Source organism: Aythya fuligula, chromosome 2 (assembly GCF_009819795.1).
Source record: "Aythya fuligula isolate bAytFul2 chromosome 2, bAytFul2.pri, whole genome shotgun sequence".
Lineage (NCBI taxonomy): Eukaryota > Metazoa > Chordata > Aves > Anseriformes > Anatidae > Aythya > Aythya fuligula.
Genome location: NC_045560.1, coordinates 41,124,386 through 41,144,580, shown reverse-complemented (window position 1 = coordinate 41,144,580; position 20,195 = coordinate 41,124,386). Strand labels below are relative to the sequence as shown.

At 34.6% G+C, this 20,195-nt stretch overlaps 1 protein-coding gene across 1 annotated transcript in view; it reads left to right on the top strand.

Annotated features, from left to right (window-relative positions):
• Nucleotides 1-20,195, top strand: part of TOP2B (DNA topoisomerase II beta) — a 62,673-nt gene that overhangs the window by 20,088 nt on the left and 22,390 nt on the right. Inside the window, exons 3-16 of the mRNA XM_032180616.1 lie at nt 627-717; nt 2,731-2,794; nt 4,060-4,205; nt 5,193-5,290; nt 6,491-6,703; nt 6,785-6,958; nt 13,972-14,073; nt 14,174-14,311; nt 15,403-15,541; nt 17,554-17,711; nt 18,434-18,559; nt 19,480-19,590; nt 19,675-19,780; nt 19,993-20,102. Coding sequence (XP_032036507.1) covers nt 627-717; nt 2,731-2,794; nt 4,060-4,205; nt 5,193-5,290; nt 6,491-6,703; nt 6,785-6,958; nt 13,972-14,073; nt 14,174-14,311; nt 15,403-15,541; nt 17,554-17,711; nt 18,434-18,559; nt 19,480-19,590; nt 19,675-19,780; nt 19,993-20,102 — 1,776 coding nt within the window. The remainder of the gene's footprint in view (nt 1-626; nt 718-2,730; nt 2,795-4,059; nt 4,206-5,192; nt 5,291-6,490; nt 6,704-6,784; nt 6,959-13,971; nt 14,074-14,173; nt 14,312-15,402; nt 15,542-17,553; nt 17,712-18,433; nt 18,560-19,479; nt 19,591-19,674; nt 19,781-19,992; nt 20,103-20,195) is intronic.

Sequence of the window (20,195 nt, the reverse complement as noted above, 5' to 3'; positions counted from 1 at the left end):
ATAAATACTGCATCTAGGTACCGGTATTATTTTGTTCAGTACTGGAGACTATTGTTGGGATAAATTCTTACAGTTAAGGTCAGAAATTTATGGCTGTTGGAGAGGTCCTTGTGGAACACATGGGTTTGTTACCAATGCCAATTTTATCATTATGTTGTAATATTTCTTAGGTTAACGAATCCTAAAATCCATGTTTTTTGCATGTGTGCATGATTTGATGAGCAGTTTTTCAGTGTTTGTATTTAGCATATGTATTTGTTGGAATATTCTACAGGATTTATTACTCTCTTGCTTTGTTAATGTTTATATTTAAGTTAATCGCTATTCAAGTAAAAATATGAATTGATACAAGATTCTGAGAAAACGCACTAGGTTTCTAGTTGTTGATAATGCTTTTAAGAGTTGCAAATCCTGGGTTTACATCAAAAGAAGTATTTACTGGGCTTTTCTTCTTTTTGGAAATGCTCTCTTTGTATTTCTGTATCAGCTAAAAATTACGACAGTGATGAAGTTAAAAATCTCAATTTTACTTTTGAAATGTTAAGTATAAAATATGAATATTTTGTTTTTGAGACAAGGACAATAAATATTTTTCTTTTTCTTCTTTTTTTTTTTTTTATATGTAGTTAATGTGGGTTTATGATGAAGATGTAGGAATGAATTGCAGAGAAGTTACCTTTGTCCCAGGCTTATACAAGATCTTTGATGAAATCCTTGGTATGTATAACATTATTTTAGCATTATGATTATTCTGAGAACTCTAAAAGCACGTTAATGTATATCCAGGTTTTGGTGTTCCACTAAAATACAGTGCTTGGACATTTTAGTGCACGCCAGCACTGTAGAACAGTTAAGAATAGAGAAGAATGCTTTCAGTTGAAACTGCAAGAAAGTATAATTATTTGTTACTAGATGTCCAAAATAGATCATATTTTGTCATTGATATTGTTACAAGATTTTTTAATCTGCAAGTTTGATCAGGCTAGCAGTTTTAGGTAACGTTTAAATGAAGACTTCTCTGAAGATTTTTCTGAAAGAAGACAACTGAAAGTTATCTAAGTTAAATTTTCATCTCGTGAATCATTAAAACTGCCTCCTTGTGTACAGAGTGGTAGTGGTGCTGATGGTCATTCTTAGATGGATCATTTCTAGACTTCAAACAGTTTTAAAAGGGATATGAATAATACTGCTGTTTAAAAGCGTGGTGGTTGAGGCACAAACAAAGGAGTTTTAGAAAATTGTGTCCTAAGTCCCTGAGTCACTATGACTTACTAGCTTATGATATTCTCTTGGTGACTGCCACACATTGAAGACCAACTGGCAATAGTGATATGCAATATCTGAGTGGTCTGCGGAACTGATGTTTTGGGTTAATTGACATTATTCCTTGGGCTAATCAGTTTTTATGAATTTGTGTTGTAAGAATTGGCAGGATAACATCATGAACTAAATTACAGTCTATTAAGGTCAATGGAAATTTTGTCACGACCTTCATTGGGTTCAGAACTTACCCACACCTCTAACACTACAGTTTATAGTACTGCTGTCTCAGAGTCTATGGCTAAAGTCTATTTCTTGGCCAGCTGGAAATGAAGGATTTTGTTTAGTTATTTTTCACTCATTCCGTGATTTGAGAAATATGAGACTGAAAACTTAAATCACTTTTTTTTTTTTTTTTTTGAGCGCTACCTCTTAGATAGAATTTACAGGCTTTTCACAGAAGGGAGACACTTTCATCTGGTCCCATTCAAAAGGAAAATAATTACCATGTCATTATTGTAGTACTGTATGGCTTATTGCTTCTTTATGTAGCACTCATAAGCACACTACAGAGTGTGGTTTGAGAGCTAAGGTTCAGTGTATTAACGTGATGAAAATTGGACATTATGGCTGTGCATGCTTTTTAGTGAAACTACTCTTAATGATTTTAGGAAAAGCACCTTGAAATATCTGATACTATATTGAGATCCCTATAAGCTATTAAGATACGTTTTTACTGGATTTCTCCTCACGTACTTTGCTGTTTTGGGATTTTATTTTGACCTATTTTGTGGGTGTTGAGACAAATGTTGAATGTGTTTTTATGGTTAATGGCCATAGTCACATTTCAGATTTCTATTGTTTGTAGCTAATATACATTGGAGTCCAATTTAATTAAATTCCAATAAAATGTTAACCTCCAATTATCCTTCTTTTAATCCTAAATTGTTGAAAACGAGAGTAGTTACAAGCCTCAGCTTCTTTAGAGAAACCTTTTGCTGATATCAAAACACTCCTTAATGGATGTGACTTTTTCAGGATTGCATTTTAGTGTCAAAATGATGTGTAAACTGATCTGGTGATGATGCATACAATTCCTAGGATTTTTCACACGTTTGGTGTAATATGTGTGACAAATCCAAAGAAGTGCAGAAACAGAAGAATGAGGTGTTCAGCATGCTAAGAACACGAGAAGAGGCTCACAAAATGCACTTCTGTATTTCTGAGATGGTCTAACTACTAGAAGTAAAATTAGGAATTAAAAGAAGGTTGAAAAATACCTTCTTCTAGATCCATGTTCTTATTTATTGATGCTGGTAATAAAGATACAGAGCATACAAAATCTTACCTGATGAAAAAAAGGACCTAAATCATTGTAATTTGTGGTAGAATGTTTATATAATCAGTTTAACACATCAAGTAATTAATTATTGCTCCTAGAAAGTGCTAATGTATTACTTTGTTTCATAGTAAATGCCGCTGACAATAAGCAGAGGGACAAGAATATGACTTGTATTAAAATATCCATCGATCCGTAAGTAAAAGCATGCTTTAATTTACTTTCCCTGCCAGAGCAATTGTAATTTAAATTTGTACAAATGATTTTGCTAAATGAAATTGGATTTTATTTTACAACAAAAATAATCTTTTTGGAGTTATTTCTGTTAGCTTCATATTCTAAGATGAAAAAGTGAATTTAACAGTAATTACTACCACTCTGAATTTATAATAATCTGCTTTCCTAAACCACTCATTAATTTTTGATTGAATGAAACTTAGAATCTGAAGATTATAAAATCTATGCTTATGTGAAAACTTGCTAGTACATAACTGTAACTAGCAAGGTTACATGTAAATCATAAATACTAACGTTAAGTTTCCGTACCATAATTTTGTACTTCCTGAGCTTCTATGTTAACTCCTTCAGCGTGAGGTTAAAGGTATGTTTAAATTAGTAAGCTATATTAGGCTGAAACTGCATATTGCAAATATGTTGTCACCCATGTTTTTTTTCAAATTGAACACTTGAGGATGAAGAGATACTTCCTAATAAGAAGTACCATAGTCAAATAGGTGGTGATTGGGTTCCTTTAGTAGTACCTTTTCAGTGATATTTAAATGATTAATAAATATTTTGGAGATCCAATTTTCACATCTAATCCACAGGATAATAAGCTGAAAAGTCATTTTTCTGCAAGTTTTCAGTGCAGTACCAATTTCTGTAGACAAATCGCTTTTATCATGGAGTGGGAGGGAAATGGTAGTGGTATGTCTGTCTGACCTGTCTTGATTTTGAACTCTCTAATGCTCCAGAATGAAAATTCTGTATGAGCACTGTAAGTATTAGTGATGCTAGATGTTGAGGAATTTTGGTATTGATGCATAAAAGAAATTACAATGTTTATCATAAGAGGAAAATAACAGTTTTAAAGAGAGATAACCTTATCTGGATGGACTTTAACTGAAACCTGTAAAGCTACATCTCTAACAAGTATAATTCTGTCACAAAGTTTCATGATTCTGTTGCAGATCATGTTGATAGTGAAAGATCTTCACACAGATTTTTGGGGGATCATTTTTATATGAAATGCTGTCATGTATGGGCAGTTGTGCTCCTTCTCTGACACCTACTAAGCACAGATAAATGTTTTTTGAAATTAAAGATGCTAGAGCAGTGAATAAACAGAATATGGTCTTTTATTGTAACTTATGCAGTTATTTAAGCGTGTAAAATATATTTAGGAGTCTTTTTTCAGGTTAATGTTAATTGGGTTTATGTCTTTCTTCACTATTTTGTAGGGAATCAAACATTATCAGCATATGGAATAATGGCAAGGGTATACCAGTTGTGGAACACAAAGTAGAAAAAGTATATGTACCTGCTTTAATCTTTGGGCAGCTACTAACATCTAGCAACTACGACGATGATGAGAAAAAAGTTACAGGCAAGACTATTTAACTTGCTTTGTTTTATGCCATGAAGCTAGTTTGTTTATCGGTGTGCTTTCTCTTTTTACATTTTTACTCTTTTTCATGATGGATGATCACTTAGTCACCATTACCAGAGTAAGAATAAAATGATGTAAGAAAAAAAATCCTACTTTTTCATTTTTTTAATAACAGTGCTTACATAAAATTTTATATTTGTATGTTTAGTGTCAGTATTCATTATTCGGTAAAAAAAAAAATCCATGTTAATTATAGCATATGCAAGCACTAAAAGATTTATGTTATTGAGATGAAGGAAATAATAAAACAATAAATTAGACTGATTTATTATCTTAAATGTGATGTAACCCTAATTTAGATCATGAATGAAAGTTAGTTCTGTTTTATCCCAATCCATATATTTAGCCCATTTTATGATGACTTTAAAATTTTATTTTCAGAAAACGTAGAGCAATGAATTTATTTTATTTTAACATTTATATAGTGTATTAGAAATTCCTCCAAGTTTCCACAGAAAATGAGTGTGACTTCAGTCAGTTAGGAAGGTTTACCTTTGAGTTGTTGCCAAGAAGGGGGTGACCTAACCTCTTTACCTCTGGACTTCTATTCCCACTGCTGCTTTTCTGCCAGAGCTAGCAAGCATGTGCAGAATGAGTTGGCTCTGATCACGAATTAGTTTTCAGCTGGATCATGGTGTTGAGGTCACTTGCCTTTCAGCAGGCAACCTCTAGATCAATAGAAGGGAAGCAATGGGAGCATCCTGGCCTCGGTGGGGGGAGGAGCAAGTGGTGCATTATTGAGGCAGAAATAGTTGCACCAGATTGTAGGTAGCGTGAAAATGCATCTCTGTCGTCCTTTGATAGCTCTTGACATATGGCCCAACTTTCATCTTATATAGGAACATTTTATTTCATTTGCATTGCCTCTGTGTATCATAAATAAAGTTTTGCTTTAACAAAATTTACTGTATGTTATTTTTTCAGGTGGTCGTAATGGCTATGGTGCAAAACTTTGTAACATATTTAGTACAAAGTTTACAGTTGAAACTGCTTGCAAGGAATACAAACACAGCTTTAAGCAGGTATACAAATAGTCTCAAATTTGTTCTTTTTGCTGTAATCATAAGATTCAAATTTAACACATTTTCTATATTTCATAAAATTAATCATGCACATTCAAATGTAAAGTGTATAGGCTATTCAGGCCAAGTTAGTTCTGTCAGTGGAACTGGTACTTCTGCATCCTAGTGGTTTTTTCGTTTGTTTTAAGTAATATTTTTCTTGCAAGTGTTAGGTAACTAAAAATGAAAAACAATTTTTTGCTGTTAAAACCGAGGTTTATTCATGTGTATGTGAAAAAGAACGTGTTTAATTGATATATTCTGCAATTGTTAAGTGATTTCTCAGAAAAAAAATCTTTCTACTTTGCTATGCAAACATAAAAACAATTATTTAGCTTATTTTATATTAGAATCAAAAAAATAATTTTTGAAGTATTGGTCATGAATTTCATCAGCACAGCTGGACTTGGGTGCAAAGAAACCCCACATGAACCCATTGCTCATAGTTTTAATTGTCAGCACAAAGTTCAAAGATTACTTGTAATTCATCTGCTGCATTTAGCTTTGAGCTGGCCACCTTTATAAAAGTTTGAAGAACATTGGGGGGAGTGTTAACTACCAAAGCTCCTCAGCCTTGGAGTGTTTCACAGTTGGTGGCTTCTCTCGCTTTTTCCTGGGCAATTTCTGGTTATGCTGTCATGTTACTGCCAAAACCAATACATTTCAATGGTTTATCTGTCTCTTTAAAAATGTGAGATTTTCTGCTAATTGCCAAAAAACAAATTATTAAAAGCACATCCACGGAAGTGCTATCTCAGGGACTGCTGAGACTCTGCGCAGGGACTGATAAACCTCTCTATAGAAGTATGTAGTGGATGGAAAACATTGAACTAATGGGCAATAAAGACTATTTAGGTAGCTCACTTGTACTTAATTTAATCAGTTCTGCAGTGCGCTCTACTTGCATTAGAATCATATCCATCAATGTAACGATGCCTGTATATTTATAGAAACCACAAATCGGCTGTCACCAATACGTGTAAATCTTGGTAAAGCAATTAATTTTATACTTAGTATTTTACCAGAGGAAACTTTTAAAAGAAGTCTGTGAGCTTTATGTTCTGTAGTTTTTGCAGTCCTAGCAAAAAATAGAAAACAGAACAAAGCAGGAGGATAGTGTCTTGTATTTAAGCTAATATTTTAAATGTTTTGTTTCCAAAGACTTGGATGAACAATATGATGAAGACTTCTGAACCCAAGATTAAACATTTTGATGGTGATGACTACACATGCATTACATTCCAACCAGATCTATCTAAATTTAAAATGGAAAAACTTGATAAGGATATTGTGGCCCTCATGACAAGAAGAGCATATGATTTGGCTGGGTCATGCAAAGGAGTCAAAGTTATGTTGAATGGGAAGAAGTTACCTGTAAGAACCTCTTTTAATTTTTTTTAAGTGGACTGAGTATTTAATCTGAAGTAGAGTAATTGCTATCTGTGTCACTCATAGGTAAATGGATTTCGCAGTTACGTAGATCTTTACGTAAAGGACAAGCTGGATGAAACTGGAGTTGCACTCAAAGTTATTCATGAAGTTGTGAATGAACGATGGGATGTGTGCCTAACTTTAAGTGAAAAAGGATTTCAGCAAATCAGCTTTGTAAATAGTATAGCTACCACAAAGGTGAGTAGTTATAGTTACATTAAATGATAAAAATAGATGCTAAGGTTATGCCTAGTAAGACATTCCAAAAAAAAAAGTGTTACTAAAAATAAATAGCTGGGATAATCCTTTGCATGAAAGGATTTGGCAGAGCAACTGAATGCAGTCAAAATATGGTCATATCAGTATTTCTGAATATGCCCTAGATTTTAAAATGCTAGTAAACATGATCAGTGATACTGATGTCTTACATGAGTGTTACTGATTAATGAATGGAACTGTTGCTTAGTAAAACAATTCCGAGATTAAGATTAAAAACTGTACAAACCCCTTTAAAGTTAGTAACAGGTTTTGAGAGGAAACAAGTCTTTTGGTATTCATGAAAAATGGTGTTTAATTTATTGCTTTATGATGTATAAAACTGGCCTGAAATATTGAGATTAATTTTTTTTCATCCGTGTTTCTACATACGGGATCAATGTTTTGTTCTTTGTTCTTATTAGCAACTAGAGAAGTAGCAAATGGCATCATAACAAATCTTCAGATACGATGAAGAAGCAATCTCCTCAGTGTACTAAACTAGAAAGAAGTCTGTGCTTTGATGCTGTGGTAGTCAGGCACAAAGACAATCACCTAAAATTTATTAGTATAACTCATTTATGCTGGTTTGGTGTGGCCCAAGTTAAGGTATCTGGGATCCACCCTGGTGAAAGAAAATCTTTGTTGATTTCTGCTCTTGACAAACTACACTGATTGAGTGATCTAACACCAGTCAAGTAATTCTTGTGATGGCACTGTTTGTAGGGAACCTGAACCATGAGTTTCTCAGAAAGATAAGAATGTGTATTCACTAAAAAACCACCCTTTGCTCAAATCTCATCTGATAGAGTCAAACTGAATAAAATTCTAGAGTTAGCAAAAATGGTTCTTAAGCACCAGTTCATAAGTGCAGTGACTGCACTAAGTAGGGTCCCTAGTCTAGGCAGGTGCCCAGAAATGCCACTGTTAATCTCACTGGTAGGTGATGTGTAGTCAGTGTTTTGACAGTATAAAGTTTTTACTACATAATTTACTTCCATGTTCTTTTCAGTGTAGGTGAACCAGTGTTCAGTGGTAAGGGTGATAGTTTATTTCAGTGTAGAATATTTACTTTTAAAGTGTGCATTTTAATCAAATGCTTATCTGATACTTCTCAAAACTGGGGATACAAACATACCTGGTAATTAAAAGGTTAAAACTTGGTTTTAATTCAGGCCTCTTTATGCAACATAAAGAAGAAAAATAACACGACCTTAAAGATGTATACGATAACTTTATGAAGATGCTGGCAAAGTAGACAGACTTAATAATGTTTGGTATCAGGTTAAGAGAATGTATTGGAAAAAATGAATGCTTACTCAAGTGATATTGAATTTGACTCCTTTGGATCGGTTTTCACCCATCATGCAGTTACACATGCACATTGTTATATGTTCTTTAAGAAAATTCATAGCAAAAGTACTGTGTATTCTTCAAAGGTAAGTGTTGTAATTTCTAGTTTTTCCCGCTCTCCCAATCCATGCCTTATGTGTGTGACTGGATGTGGAATGTTCGGGCGGTGAACCACCTCACCAGCAATTGATGTGCCACTACCCACTGATGAGACATAATGGCTAGTAACTAACTGCGTCACCTGCCTGTTCCCTTATCTGCTAACAGGTGAGGAGCTCATTTCAGCTGTTTTTTGGTTATTTATCACTGTTTGCTGAAAGCTTTTCATTTCTGTTTCTGGATAAATTTCACCCAGTGCTAACTTCCCTTCCACCTTTTTTAAACTTGCTTTAAATTCCAAACAAGTTTTTTAGGTTGACGGGGCTTTTTTTTTTGAGGGGTGGGTAGAAGTTCAGGCAGTATGTTGAGGCACAGCTCCCTCATTTTGTTTTTGTAACTTTGTTACTGTGGTCAAATCCATGTGTATTCACAATTTTGCCACAGTAGACTACCACAGAATTTGACATGAGACTCTGAGGCTGAAAGTGTTGTGCAGATAACTTTTTACTGAGACTTGAATATAATCTGATTAAATATTGTCTTCACAAGTTCTCAATTTCAAATAGTAACTGTAGCAGAAATTGTAGTAAAAGTTAAGTTATTAACATATCAATCTAATGATATGTTTAATATTGCAGCACTGCTAATTGTAATGCTACTTATCATTTTAGCAGAAAAAATCAGCTGATACAGATGCAGTGCCAGATATTAGACTTGGATGCATGGAGCAGCCCATGAAACATTTATCTGTTCATAGAATTTAAACATAGCTTACCTCAGAATTAATCAAGGCTGTTGGCTGTTGATGACAATATTAACAGAATGTATATTGGAGCTAGTCTATGCTTCACTTTTAAGATTTTAGTTGCTATAATTTCATTAGATGTCCTTGCATCCTGAATTTTGCAATATGGGGATTCCATTGGCTGCCTCCTGGGAAAAGAAGGCTTTGCAATTATAGTTATATTTTTCATACTACAGTAATCATAATAATCATTAACAGCCCTCTAGATTTAGAGGGTATTTTTCTTTTTTCTGTCTTGTATTAAAATGTACTGACAGTTGGGGCAGTTCTAGGCTGTTATGCTTCTATAGTGGGTAAATGTGCCACCTACTGGTGAGATGGTTGAAAGGTTGAAACTTTGAGCTCTGAACATCCCTCAATCAATGCTACACACTAAGAATGGACACAGGAATGGGGAACTGTTATAATAACTAATATCTTCTAAGAACAAGAATTACTGGTAAGTAACCAGTTTTTGATATGTCAGCTGTTAGATTTAGCAAAATATTTGAAGTGCTAAAACTAGGCTTTTCTAAGCTGCTTGTATATAAAACATTATACCAAAATCAGACATATTGCTGTAAGCATAAGATTTTAGTAATGTGATGACCGAAAGTAATGCGTTTAATATTGTCATTCAAATGTGAAATGCTTTTGAAATGTCATATGATATTTTCATGTAGTAGCACTTTGGAAATGGATTTATTTTTCTTTCACTAGCAGGATATCGATGTTTCAACTTTCACTGAACTCTCCCTATGCTGAAACTCTGTCATTTATATATGGATAAAAACTTTTTTTTGTGTGTAATGAAATGACATTGGCAATCAAAAAAAAACCTTGTATGTATGGTGCTTCTAACTCACGCTGGTGGTTTGTGTTGCTGTTTAGTAGGTGACTTTGAAACCTGACAGAAACTGTATATGGTTTCTTTGAAGTGCAAGTACTTGTTTGGTAATGGTTAATAATATTAACCATCTTAAGCCATTGTTTTTTCCTTTCTCTCTTTCTTTTTTTTTTTTTTTTATTTGCATCTCTTCTTTCTATATGATGTTGAGAACACAGCTGCTATCTCCTGTTGGTTCAGCCACTTTTTGATTTTTTTTCAGATGCCTACTGTGTCTTAGAATGGTTTGAGCTAGCTTTTATTTTTTTGTTTGCTAGTAGTTTGTTCTTTCTTTTCCTCTGTTTGCCTGCTGTTTTTTCTTGGTTTTGATGTCTTCCATTTCATATTTCTTATCTATCTCATACCTCCTCATACTTATCAAAAGCTTTCTTTCTCCTCAGTTCTGTTTTTAAAATAGCTTTAAAGAATGTCTTCAAAGGTTTTTTTTTTCCTGCCACAATGCAGGTTGGTCTCAACAGGAACCATTATTTACTCTGTTGTTTTTTTATAAGACACAAATGATTGTTAAGCAAAGGTGATCTTTCTGAGTAAAATAGTTAGACATGTTTTAACTGTGTAGGATATGTCTGTATCGCTCCATTCTTTGCTATAAGAGAATAGATTTTAATGCATCTGTTATGCATGCGTTATGGATGCATTAGGCATGCATTACCCATGCACTGTCCACGCACCTGAATCTATCATACAGTTGGGTAGAGACCCTCAGACCTGCGCCTGGAGCCAGCCAGCAACTGGCCACTGCCCAAAGCTCATCCTGAACACTGTAGACAATTTACTTTATCTCAACCTTGCTCAAGTTTTTGTTACTACCATTTGTGTCCTCATTATCTCTAATTCAGGGACAGCGCGAAGCCACCTGCAAATTCCTTTCCCACAAATACCCTTTTTTTTTTCAAATCTATTTAAAATTCGGGGATTTATTTTTTCTGTTTAGTTCTCTGTCAGCATCTTCTTTTTGTTACAGAAGTTGGAAGTAAAACTCCAGTAATGCTAGCCACCCCTTAACTTCATTGAGCAAAAGTTAAAATTGCTGCAGGAGTTTGATTTGTGATTCTTGGTGAATCAGTAGAAGCGGCTGTTATTTTGTACCCCATATTCTCTACAATTGATGAGAAATGTGAAACAATAGACTTGGTAATGCTGCAGAACACAAAGAAAAGCCAAGGGAAGCTAACCTAGGCAGCAATGAAACCACACTTCTTCATTCCCCATTTTATTGCTTATTTCAGTGAAAGGTTTTTCTACCTTTCCAATGACTTTCAATGTTTGTTTTAACCTGAACATTTTTCATTCAAGAAAATCATATGAACATGCTTACTTTTGTTTGCTTAAAAAAATTTGAGGTCCTGTCCTCAAAGTCAAACTTCTCTGAGAGAACGTGCCTCATGCTGAAATTAGTTCTCTCCCTTGAGACTCTAGTCAAATGTTTACCATTTTGAAGCACTCCCTTACAGCTGTTTCTGTTCATCAGCTTGAGGTCTCCTGCTAGTGTTTTACTAAACAGTTGCACAAGATTCCTCTGTGCCTCTATTACAAATTTCAGGTCATTCATTACCTCAGTTTTTCTGTACTGGCATCAGTCAGTCTGTTTGGTTCAGTTAGATCACCTTGTAAGTCAGTTCTGAAGTGTGCTTGGAAGGAATTCTTAGTCAGAGTATTTCAGCAGAATATGTCTTGTCCTAGTAAAATATTTATTTTTGTCAAGGTTTTAAAGCTTGACCAAGAACTCTGATCTCTGTATAAGAGAGACAGAGACCTCCTCTTTGTAGTAGGAGGTGAAAGAAAGTAAGTACTCATAAGATTTTTTTTATTTGCTCTCCAGACACTGGCTTCAAATATTTATCTTGGGTTAAAAATAATGGGAGGAAATCCACAATATATTGCACCTGGGAGAAGCTAAATTGACAAGACAACATAATACATCCTCAACCTATCTATGTTAGGTGTTTTTTCTAATAACTGTGTTCCACTTCTGAGAACTATTATTGTTGTTTTTTTTACAACTGTTTGTAGTCCCATCAGCAGCAAACCTAAGCTAACAGTTTACTGCCATCAAAAGGGGTCAAATTGTTTCCCTTTCTTCTCTGTACTCTGTGTACATATACAGTAGCTGGATTAGGTTTTTGTTGCATTGGTGTTGAATTGGTTTATGCTATAATGTGATAGCTGGCACAAATTTATTGGGTTGATTACGACCTGCCTCTTTCATCATTAACAGTGTCAGAAAGTAACAGACTTTTTGAAGTCAGATATAACTCGCTTCACAATGGGGCAGGGTGATGAAAATACATACTAGTTTCAGTGTTTATTTAGCATTTCTACTGTTGATAAAATTCAGTCTAAATAGGAAAGAAATAAACATTCGAACAAACAAAATTTTGTTCCACACTTCCAGTTGAGGCACTTCCAGATGGTGCCCCAGGCCTTCTATCAAATTCTCTAGCTACAATCCTCTTTGGACTTAAACTTTAAGCCAGATACAAGAAGAACCCCAAACGTACAGTTAGAAGACAAACGTTTTTGAGATGAAATCATTTGGAAAATAAAGGCATGAAAAAGCTCACATGAAATTGTGAGCTTTCTGGAAAAAGAGACCTATTGGAGATCTATTACATCCTAACAATGGCTTTGGATTTACACGTATAAAAGAAAACTAACGATTATGGGGTATATTGTAAAATTCAGAAGCAATCTGAATCAGAATCACAAGTAAAGACTGAAACTGTACAGACTTCTATCAACTAAAGAAACAATCACAGAAAAGCTGTCCATTACCTAAACGAACAAAGCTAATCTATATTTCATAGGACCTAGAAATTATTTTCTTATTACAAAGAAAATGGAACAATATCATCATTGAGTTAACATCAACTGACATTAATAAATGCACAGTGCAAATCCTACAAAGTGTGGCAAATGCATCTTAGAAAGATTCACATCATAGGTTAAGAAAAAGTAATTGTTTTGTATGAAGTGGGATTAGAGCCCGTGGATATAATCATGATTAATAATAATAGCAAATGAAACATCCCGGAGTAGGAGAAACAACTAGTATTTGAAGGTACGTATCCAGTAGCCTTTTATTCCGTAGTTATATCTGACTTCAAAAAGGTAACTTTTCTGACTTACCACTTCCAAAGTTTAAGTATATAAGTGAATATTTCTTCCTCAGGGTCTGTTTTGCTAGGGTTCACAGCTAGGAGGTGAATACATCGCCTAAGCCAAAAGTTCCTCTCCCTCTCCCTCTCCCTTTTCCTTTTTCTTTTCCTCAATAATGGTGTTAGTTGAAATAGTTGGAAATATATCTGGAAAGGCTTTAAGCAAGGATAACCAGAGAGTCCCCCGTTCCAAAGGATAAAGGCAGGAATTGTGACAGGCACTGTGAACATTTTATTTTCAGCTGTTGTGGTGCAGTGGAGGAAAAAATCCTACGCTGTCTTTCTGCCCATCTTTCTTTCATTTTCCACTGAGATGATGCCAGGCATTGCTTATAAGCCATTTTTATTCCCCTTCTGCATTTGGGCAGTAGCTGTAAGGAAGTCCGGGTGGCCGCTCAATTGTTGCAAGACAGGTGGCAACATGGTTACATAGCTACAAGTTACTGCCCTGTGGCGGGAATGAAGACTGAATGACAAAAGAGTAACTGTAAAACCAAATTTTCTTTGTTATCTTATAACTTAATGTGCATTGACTTCCAACTTTGACTGCAGTATGACTACAGGAACTAACCTTATTTGAACCTTGTTTATAAGATTAAAAGCTATTAGAAAAATTCAAAGTGTTGTGTTTTTTTTTCTTTCTTTCTTCATCAAGGGTGGTAGGCATGTCGATTATGTGGTGGATCAGGTTGTGGGCAAACTGATAGAAGTGGTGAAAAAGAAGAATAAAGCTGGAGTTTCAGTGAAACCATTTCAGGCAAGTGACATTGTACAAAAATGCCATATATAAAAATATATATTATTAAAGAAGAAGATGGTAATTTTGTTAAGTAAATTGTTTTCTATGTTTTCAACAGGTGAAGAATCATATATGGGTTTTTGTTAACTGCTTGATTGAAAACCCATCTTTTGATTCCCAGACAAAGGAAAACATGACACTGCAGCCTAAAAGTTTTGGGTCCAAGTGCCAGCTATCTGAGAAATTTTTTAAAGCAGTAAGTAAAGCTTATTTATTGTTTTCAGTGAAACAGGAATTGACAGACTGGATTATGTATATGCATGTTAGGTAGCTGAAGATTAATTGGTGCATTATGGTACCCTAGTGATATTAGCATACAATGAAAATGGGATGGAGGAACTTTTGTTAATTATCTGGCTGTAATAATGGAGGCGACGACTGTATTTTGATTATTGCCCCAGATTTAAAATTGAATTTCAACAGAAGAGCTATTTTTTTTGTGGATTCTGGCATTTATTTTAGTAAAATGAAATTGACTGTAGTAGTAAGGAGAATGATGTTATTGCTAGTACTCCTGGCATCAAAACTTAACTCCTTGTATCATATTTTATTCCTTTAGTTTTGTGTTACTAATGGGATTCTTACAGACCTTACACGAAAAATAATGATCTCATATTTATTCTCCAGATTTTGTTATATACACTGTAGTTCTATCAGTGTGTCTGGTTTACAGTATTTCTGATTTCCTGGAAGTTTGAATGTTGCTCCTTTTTTTTTTTTTTTTTTTTTTTTTTTTTTTTATGTGAATTCAAATCTAAAGCAGTTTTTGTTTAGAAGATATGCTATATACTATCTTTGCTGCAGATGTATTTCTTGAAATGTACCAGTTTCTGAAGTGGTTGTAATAATAGTTGATACATAGAGCCTTATTTTTAAATCCTTTTGGGTCTTCCAATTATTTTCAGAATTTCCAAAGAAACCTTAGATGTCCATATTATATCCTATAAGGTTAATTTTGTTGTCAAAGTGGAGGAAGCAGGAGCTTAGTACCTAAAACGTCTCAGCACATCAGCCACACAATATAATACATCCTCATATTGAATCTTGGTCCGTTTTTTCTCTTTCCTTACCACCAGTTATACAAGGTAGACAAAAGAATCTGTGAGAGTGTTGTACTTTAGTTTTGTGCGCATAATGTGCTACACAGGTATGAGTTAATTCTTTGGCCTTTTATAGGCTGCATTTTTTTTTTAAATGTAAAGGACCAGTAGCTTAAAATTGAGAGATAAGAATCTGCCATGTGAAGTTTTACTTTTCTCATCCAGACTTCTGATCTGTTGCTTACAGGCCTCTAACTGTGGTATCATAGAGAGCATTTTGAATTGGGTCAAATTCAAGGCACAGACTCAGCTGAACAAAAAATGTTCATCAGTGAAACACAGTAAAATCAAGGGCATCCCAAAACTGGATGATGCTAATGATGCTGGTAAGAACACTTACTTTTAATATCTTTTAAGTGAGTAATAACATGTAAGACTGCTAATGACTGTTTATATTCTCTTGCCTAAAAAATGGTATAGCTATAGCTGAAGGAATTTGAAGGAAAAAAATGGTTCCTTTTTACTTGATTGTAGGAAAAGGTTAACATTTTGTTCTGTTGGCATTTAGTACAGTTTGCTTACTAGACTTACAGAAACATGCATCTGTCAAAGGAATACCAATTCCACAACCAAAACTGTCATTAAGAGGAAACATAATTAACCCTTTTGAGGCAAAATATGACATCTGAAGAACTGGATAACTGATAAAACACTGAAAGAAAACTCAAAAACAAACAAACAGAAAACACCCAAAAACTTGGATACCTGTTACTCAGATGTTTCTCTACTGCCTAGAAGTTCTTACATGGGGAGTAGGAACTATTTATCTCCCACAAAGGCTTACTCATGTATTAGTTTATTGAAGATCTGCAACATACCAGATATTTCACGTTGGAGGCATTTCACATTCAGGTGTGGACACATGGGAAAGCAGAGAGACATTCAGTTTGTAAATAAGGTGTGTTGTTGTATTCACACTCAACCTGACTTTTTGAAGTGCTGTGTATACAGGCAGAAATGTTTTAGGTTGAAGGATTGTAAGTGATACATTTAGTAAAAAGTTTTTCAGTCCTTTCTTTTTAAAGACTGAAGGTACCATATGGGTCACCTGTTTGCTCTTGAAAATCCATAGGAAGTTTTTGTTCTTGTGCAAAAGAACTAAGCTAATACTATAATGAGGACTTAAAAGGAATTAAAAGCTGCTCTCATTGAGAAGGGAAGACGGAGCATGGTACAGAAGACTGACTCCTTAAATTTCGCTGAGAATGTGCTGGTTGCTCTGCTCTTGAGAACTTGTTCTAATGAATTTTAGTTGGTGACTCCACCTGACTGAAAGCTTGAAGTTTCTCTTGAATTCTTTTAGTTTTTAGAGCTGTGTCCAGAAAAATACCAGAAAGGCACATTGTGCTTCCCTGAAATTAATCACTAATGATTACACAATTCCAGAAGATGGTGCACCTGGATGGCATTCAGATTTGTTTTCTGCAGTTCATTTGGGAAAGAGGCTAATACATATTCTAATGCGACACACTTATTTTTCTTGGTATTTGGATTGCGCCTTCTTGATTGCACTGTAGCTATACCTTTTAACAGTGTGAATATATATGTGATTCAGATTCACTTAAGGTATATGTCTGAATGTAAGTTCTGAATGTAATAGGAAGAGGCAAATTGTTTTCTACATACCAGGTAGAGGCAAATCAAAGTACCTATTTTAAATGTCATTATCTTCAAAACTTTGTTATTAACAATAGATAAAAGCCAACCAGCTTCAAAGTCTTTGCAGTCTTTCTTACCATTTGTCACTGATAAGACAGCAAAACTGCTTAATGAGCATTTGTACCCTTCAAAGAGAGTGAGTTCCATTTTTGAAACTGCTTATCAATTAAAATATATTCCAGTTGCAGTAAACAGAATATACGTGTCATACCAGTTTTGAGCACACTCATATAACTCAGATATGCATAATATATGTGTGTAATTTCCAGATAGCCTGTGAAATGGTGAAAGTGCAGAAGCAATTTGTTTTGGGGTGTTTTTTTTGTTGCTGTGTTTTGTTTTGTTTTGTTTTTTGTCTATGTGCAGATTTGTCAGTACCACTATGTAAGACATGCCATTGCATTTTGTTTTGCTCTTTGCCACATAGTGATCTGTAACGTGTTGCTGAGGGCAAGGATACTCCTTCCTGTTGTGTAGTTTTAGTAGTCTGGAGGGTCATCCCTAAAAGTAGAAATTCAGCCTATTTAAATTATCTGACATAGAGTTTAGGAAGAGCATTCATGACTGATTCTATCGTGTTCCTATTGTTTGAGTTGAAAAGCTAAGCTTTCTGTTCTTGTTTGTTTGTTTGTTTGTTTTTTGTTTTTTTGCCTTGCTCCTACTTCGTCCTGAACTACAGGCGGCAAACATTCCTTGGACTGCACGCTAATCTTAACAGAAGGAGACTCCGCCAAATCTTTAGCTGTCTCTGGCTTAGGTGTTATTGGTCGAGACAGATACGGAGTATTCCCACTCAGGGGCAAAATTCTTAACGTTCGAGAAGCTTCTCACAAACAGGTAAGTAGTCTTCTCAATTCCTTTTAGCCAACAGGTCTCCTTATTTTTGATTTCTAGGGTAATATCACAGTATTTTCATTTTTATTTTTTCATGAAAGTGTGGTGGCTAGGGTTTCATAAAGGACCAGCTACTTTATAACCTGTAGTAAAATCCTAAACTAGAAATACTAAGTGAAGAACTGAGGTGATAAATATCATTTTTTCACAAATGCAAGGAGATTCTCCTTTGACTTCTACTAACACTTTACACGAACACTTTACAAATTAAAACCTTACATTCTCTCAATTGTCATGTAATTTCATTAACTCCCAACATGAAACAGTATCACTATTACTAATTGCATTACTTCTGTTGCCCTCCATACTTTGTCTTTAGTAAGAGTATTGCAGTAAGAGTACTGCAATAAGGGTATTGCAGTCTTGCAGATGCCTGTAGAAGTGATGAAACAGAAGGCAGCTTTGTGAGATGACTTTTTGTTATATTCATCTTTCTGAGGAGTGCTGCGGTTGTGGAGAAGCAGTGATACAGTCTTGAGGATTTATATGTACAGAAGAATTTTTTCCAGGTGTGAGGGCTACAAGGGGCTCAGGGATGAAGGAGTTATGAAGTTTTAGGTAGGGGTGCATTGAAAAAGTAGCTATAAACCTTAAAAAAAAAAAGATTGGGATATTTCTGAATTTCTGGTTTTTATACTAACTGCTAAGGTAACTTTTTAATACAGATCATGGAAAATGCAGAAATCAACAACATCATCAAAATAGTTGGACTACAATACAAGAAAAGCTATGAAGATCCAGAATCTCTAAAAAGTTTGAGATATGGAAAAATTATGATCATGACAGATCAGGTTAGTCTGAAATTCACAACTTTATATATATATACAGGTTTTCTTGAAATGTGTTTTGCTGCAGTCTTACAGTAGATTCCATTTTTGTGCATTATAATCTGCCTTTATGTTATGATAATATAGATGTATTCAGAGGAAATCCCTAATGTATGAGATGTCTTTATGGGAATAATTTGTCCATAAGTTATTTTGGTTACTCCAAATGAGCAACAGAACTTTGCTGCACTGTAACAGAGAAGCCAAAGTAATAATTAAAAAAAATAATGTATAAACAAGAATGTTTTTGATTGCTCAAAAATTTGTTGAAAGTACAGAAGTGAACGGTAGATGAGGTAGTGATGCTAGTCTGGCAGAAACTAGAACAAAGGCAATTATTTCTGTGTATTCTCATGAAGTGTGTGTTTATTGTTCCGATTTGTAGAAGGCTAGGTAGCCTGTGCTTTAGATAATTGCGAAGGTTTGTTTGTTTCTCCTGGAAAGGTCAAATTACCAAGCATTTTAGCACCAATGAAAACCAATGGGCCAGGTTTGCCTTTCTTCCACAGAGATTCAGCTCCACATTATCTGAGAGATGGACAGCTCTCCCAAACAAAACATGCCATAGGCAAATAAACCTGTGACCTGCACCTGTGCACATGGTTTGGAAGAGCTCAATGTTAGCTCTGGGATAGGGGTGTTTACAAGTGGTTATTTGATACCCAGGTTCAGTTCAGAACCCAAATTAAAACCTAACTGTTCCCTTTTGTGTCAACAGATATGGTTTTAATGTATCGAGGCCAGTGCATTCTGTTTATCCTTGCAACTAGACTTTTTCATACATTGCCACTCTCGTTTTGGTGTTGGGATGGGGATGAGTTTTTTGGTGTCTTCGTGTGATCTGACATTTTACAAGATTACCTTATGTTCATGTTCTGATTTAGGATCAGGATGGATCTCACATAAAAGGCTTGTTGATCAATTTTATTCATCACAATTGGCCATCACTGTTGAAACATGGTTTTCTGGAGGAGTTCATCACTCCCATTGTAAAGGTATGGGTCCTGTTAATGCAATTTTATTTATTATTTACAGTGCAACAGAAAAGTTAATTATTTTTGTTTTGTTTTGTTTTAAAGGCAAGCAAAAATAAGCAAGAACTTTCGTTCTATAGTATTCCAGAATTTGATGAGTGGAAGAAACACATGGAAAATCATAAAGCATGGAAGATAAAGTACTACAAAGGTTTGTTTAAAACAAAGAAGTTAACCTTGTGAATATAAAATTAAATAATAAATGGATGTTACAAAGTTTTATTTGTAGCTGATTTCACTATACTATCTTATCTTCTGCAATGATTTTATTTAAGGGGTAAAATGTTAAAACTTATGTACAAAGGGTAAGATGTTAAAACATAAATTCCAAGTATGGAGTAACTGTTTTGTTTTGTTATACAGGTTTGGGTACCAGCACTGCTAAAGAAGCAAAAGAATATTTTGCTGACATGGAAAGACATCGGATCTTATTTCGATATGCTGGTCCTGAAGATGATGCTGCCATTACACTGGTAAGAATTTATAAAAGGGATTCTCTATGATACTTTTTAGTTTCCGTTGTTCACTGAACATGAGGAAGTCCTAGCAGGTGAGATTTTTTTTTG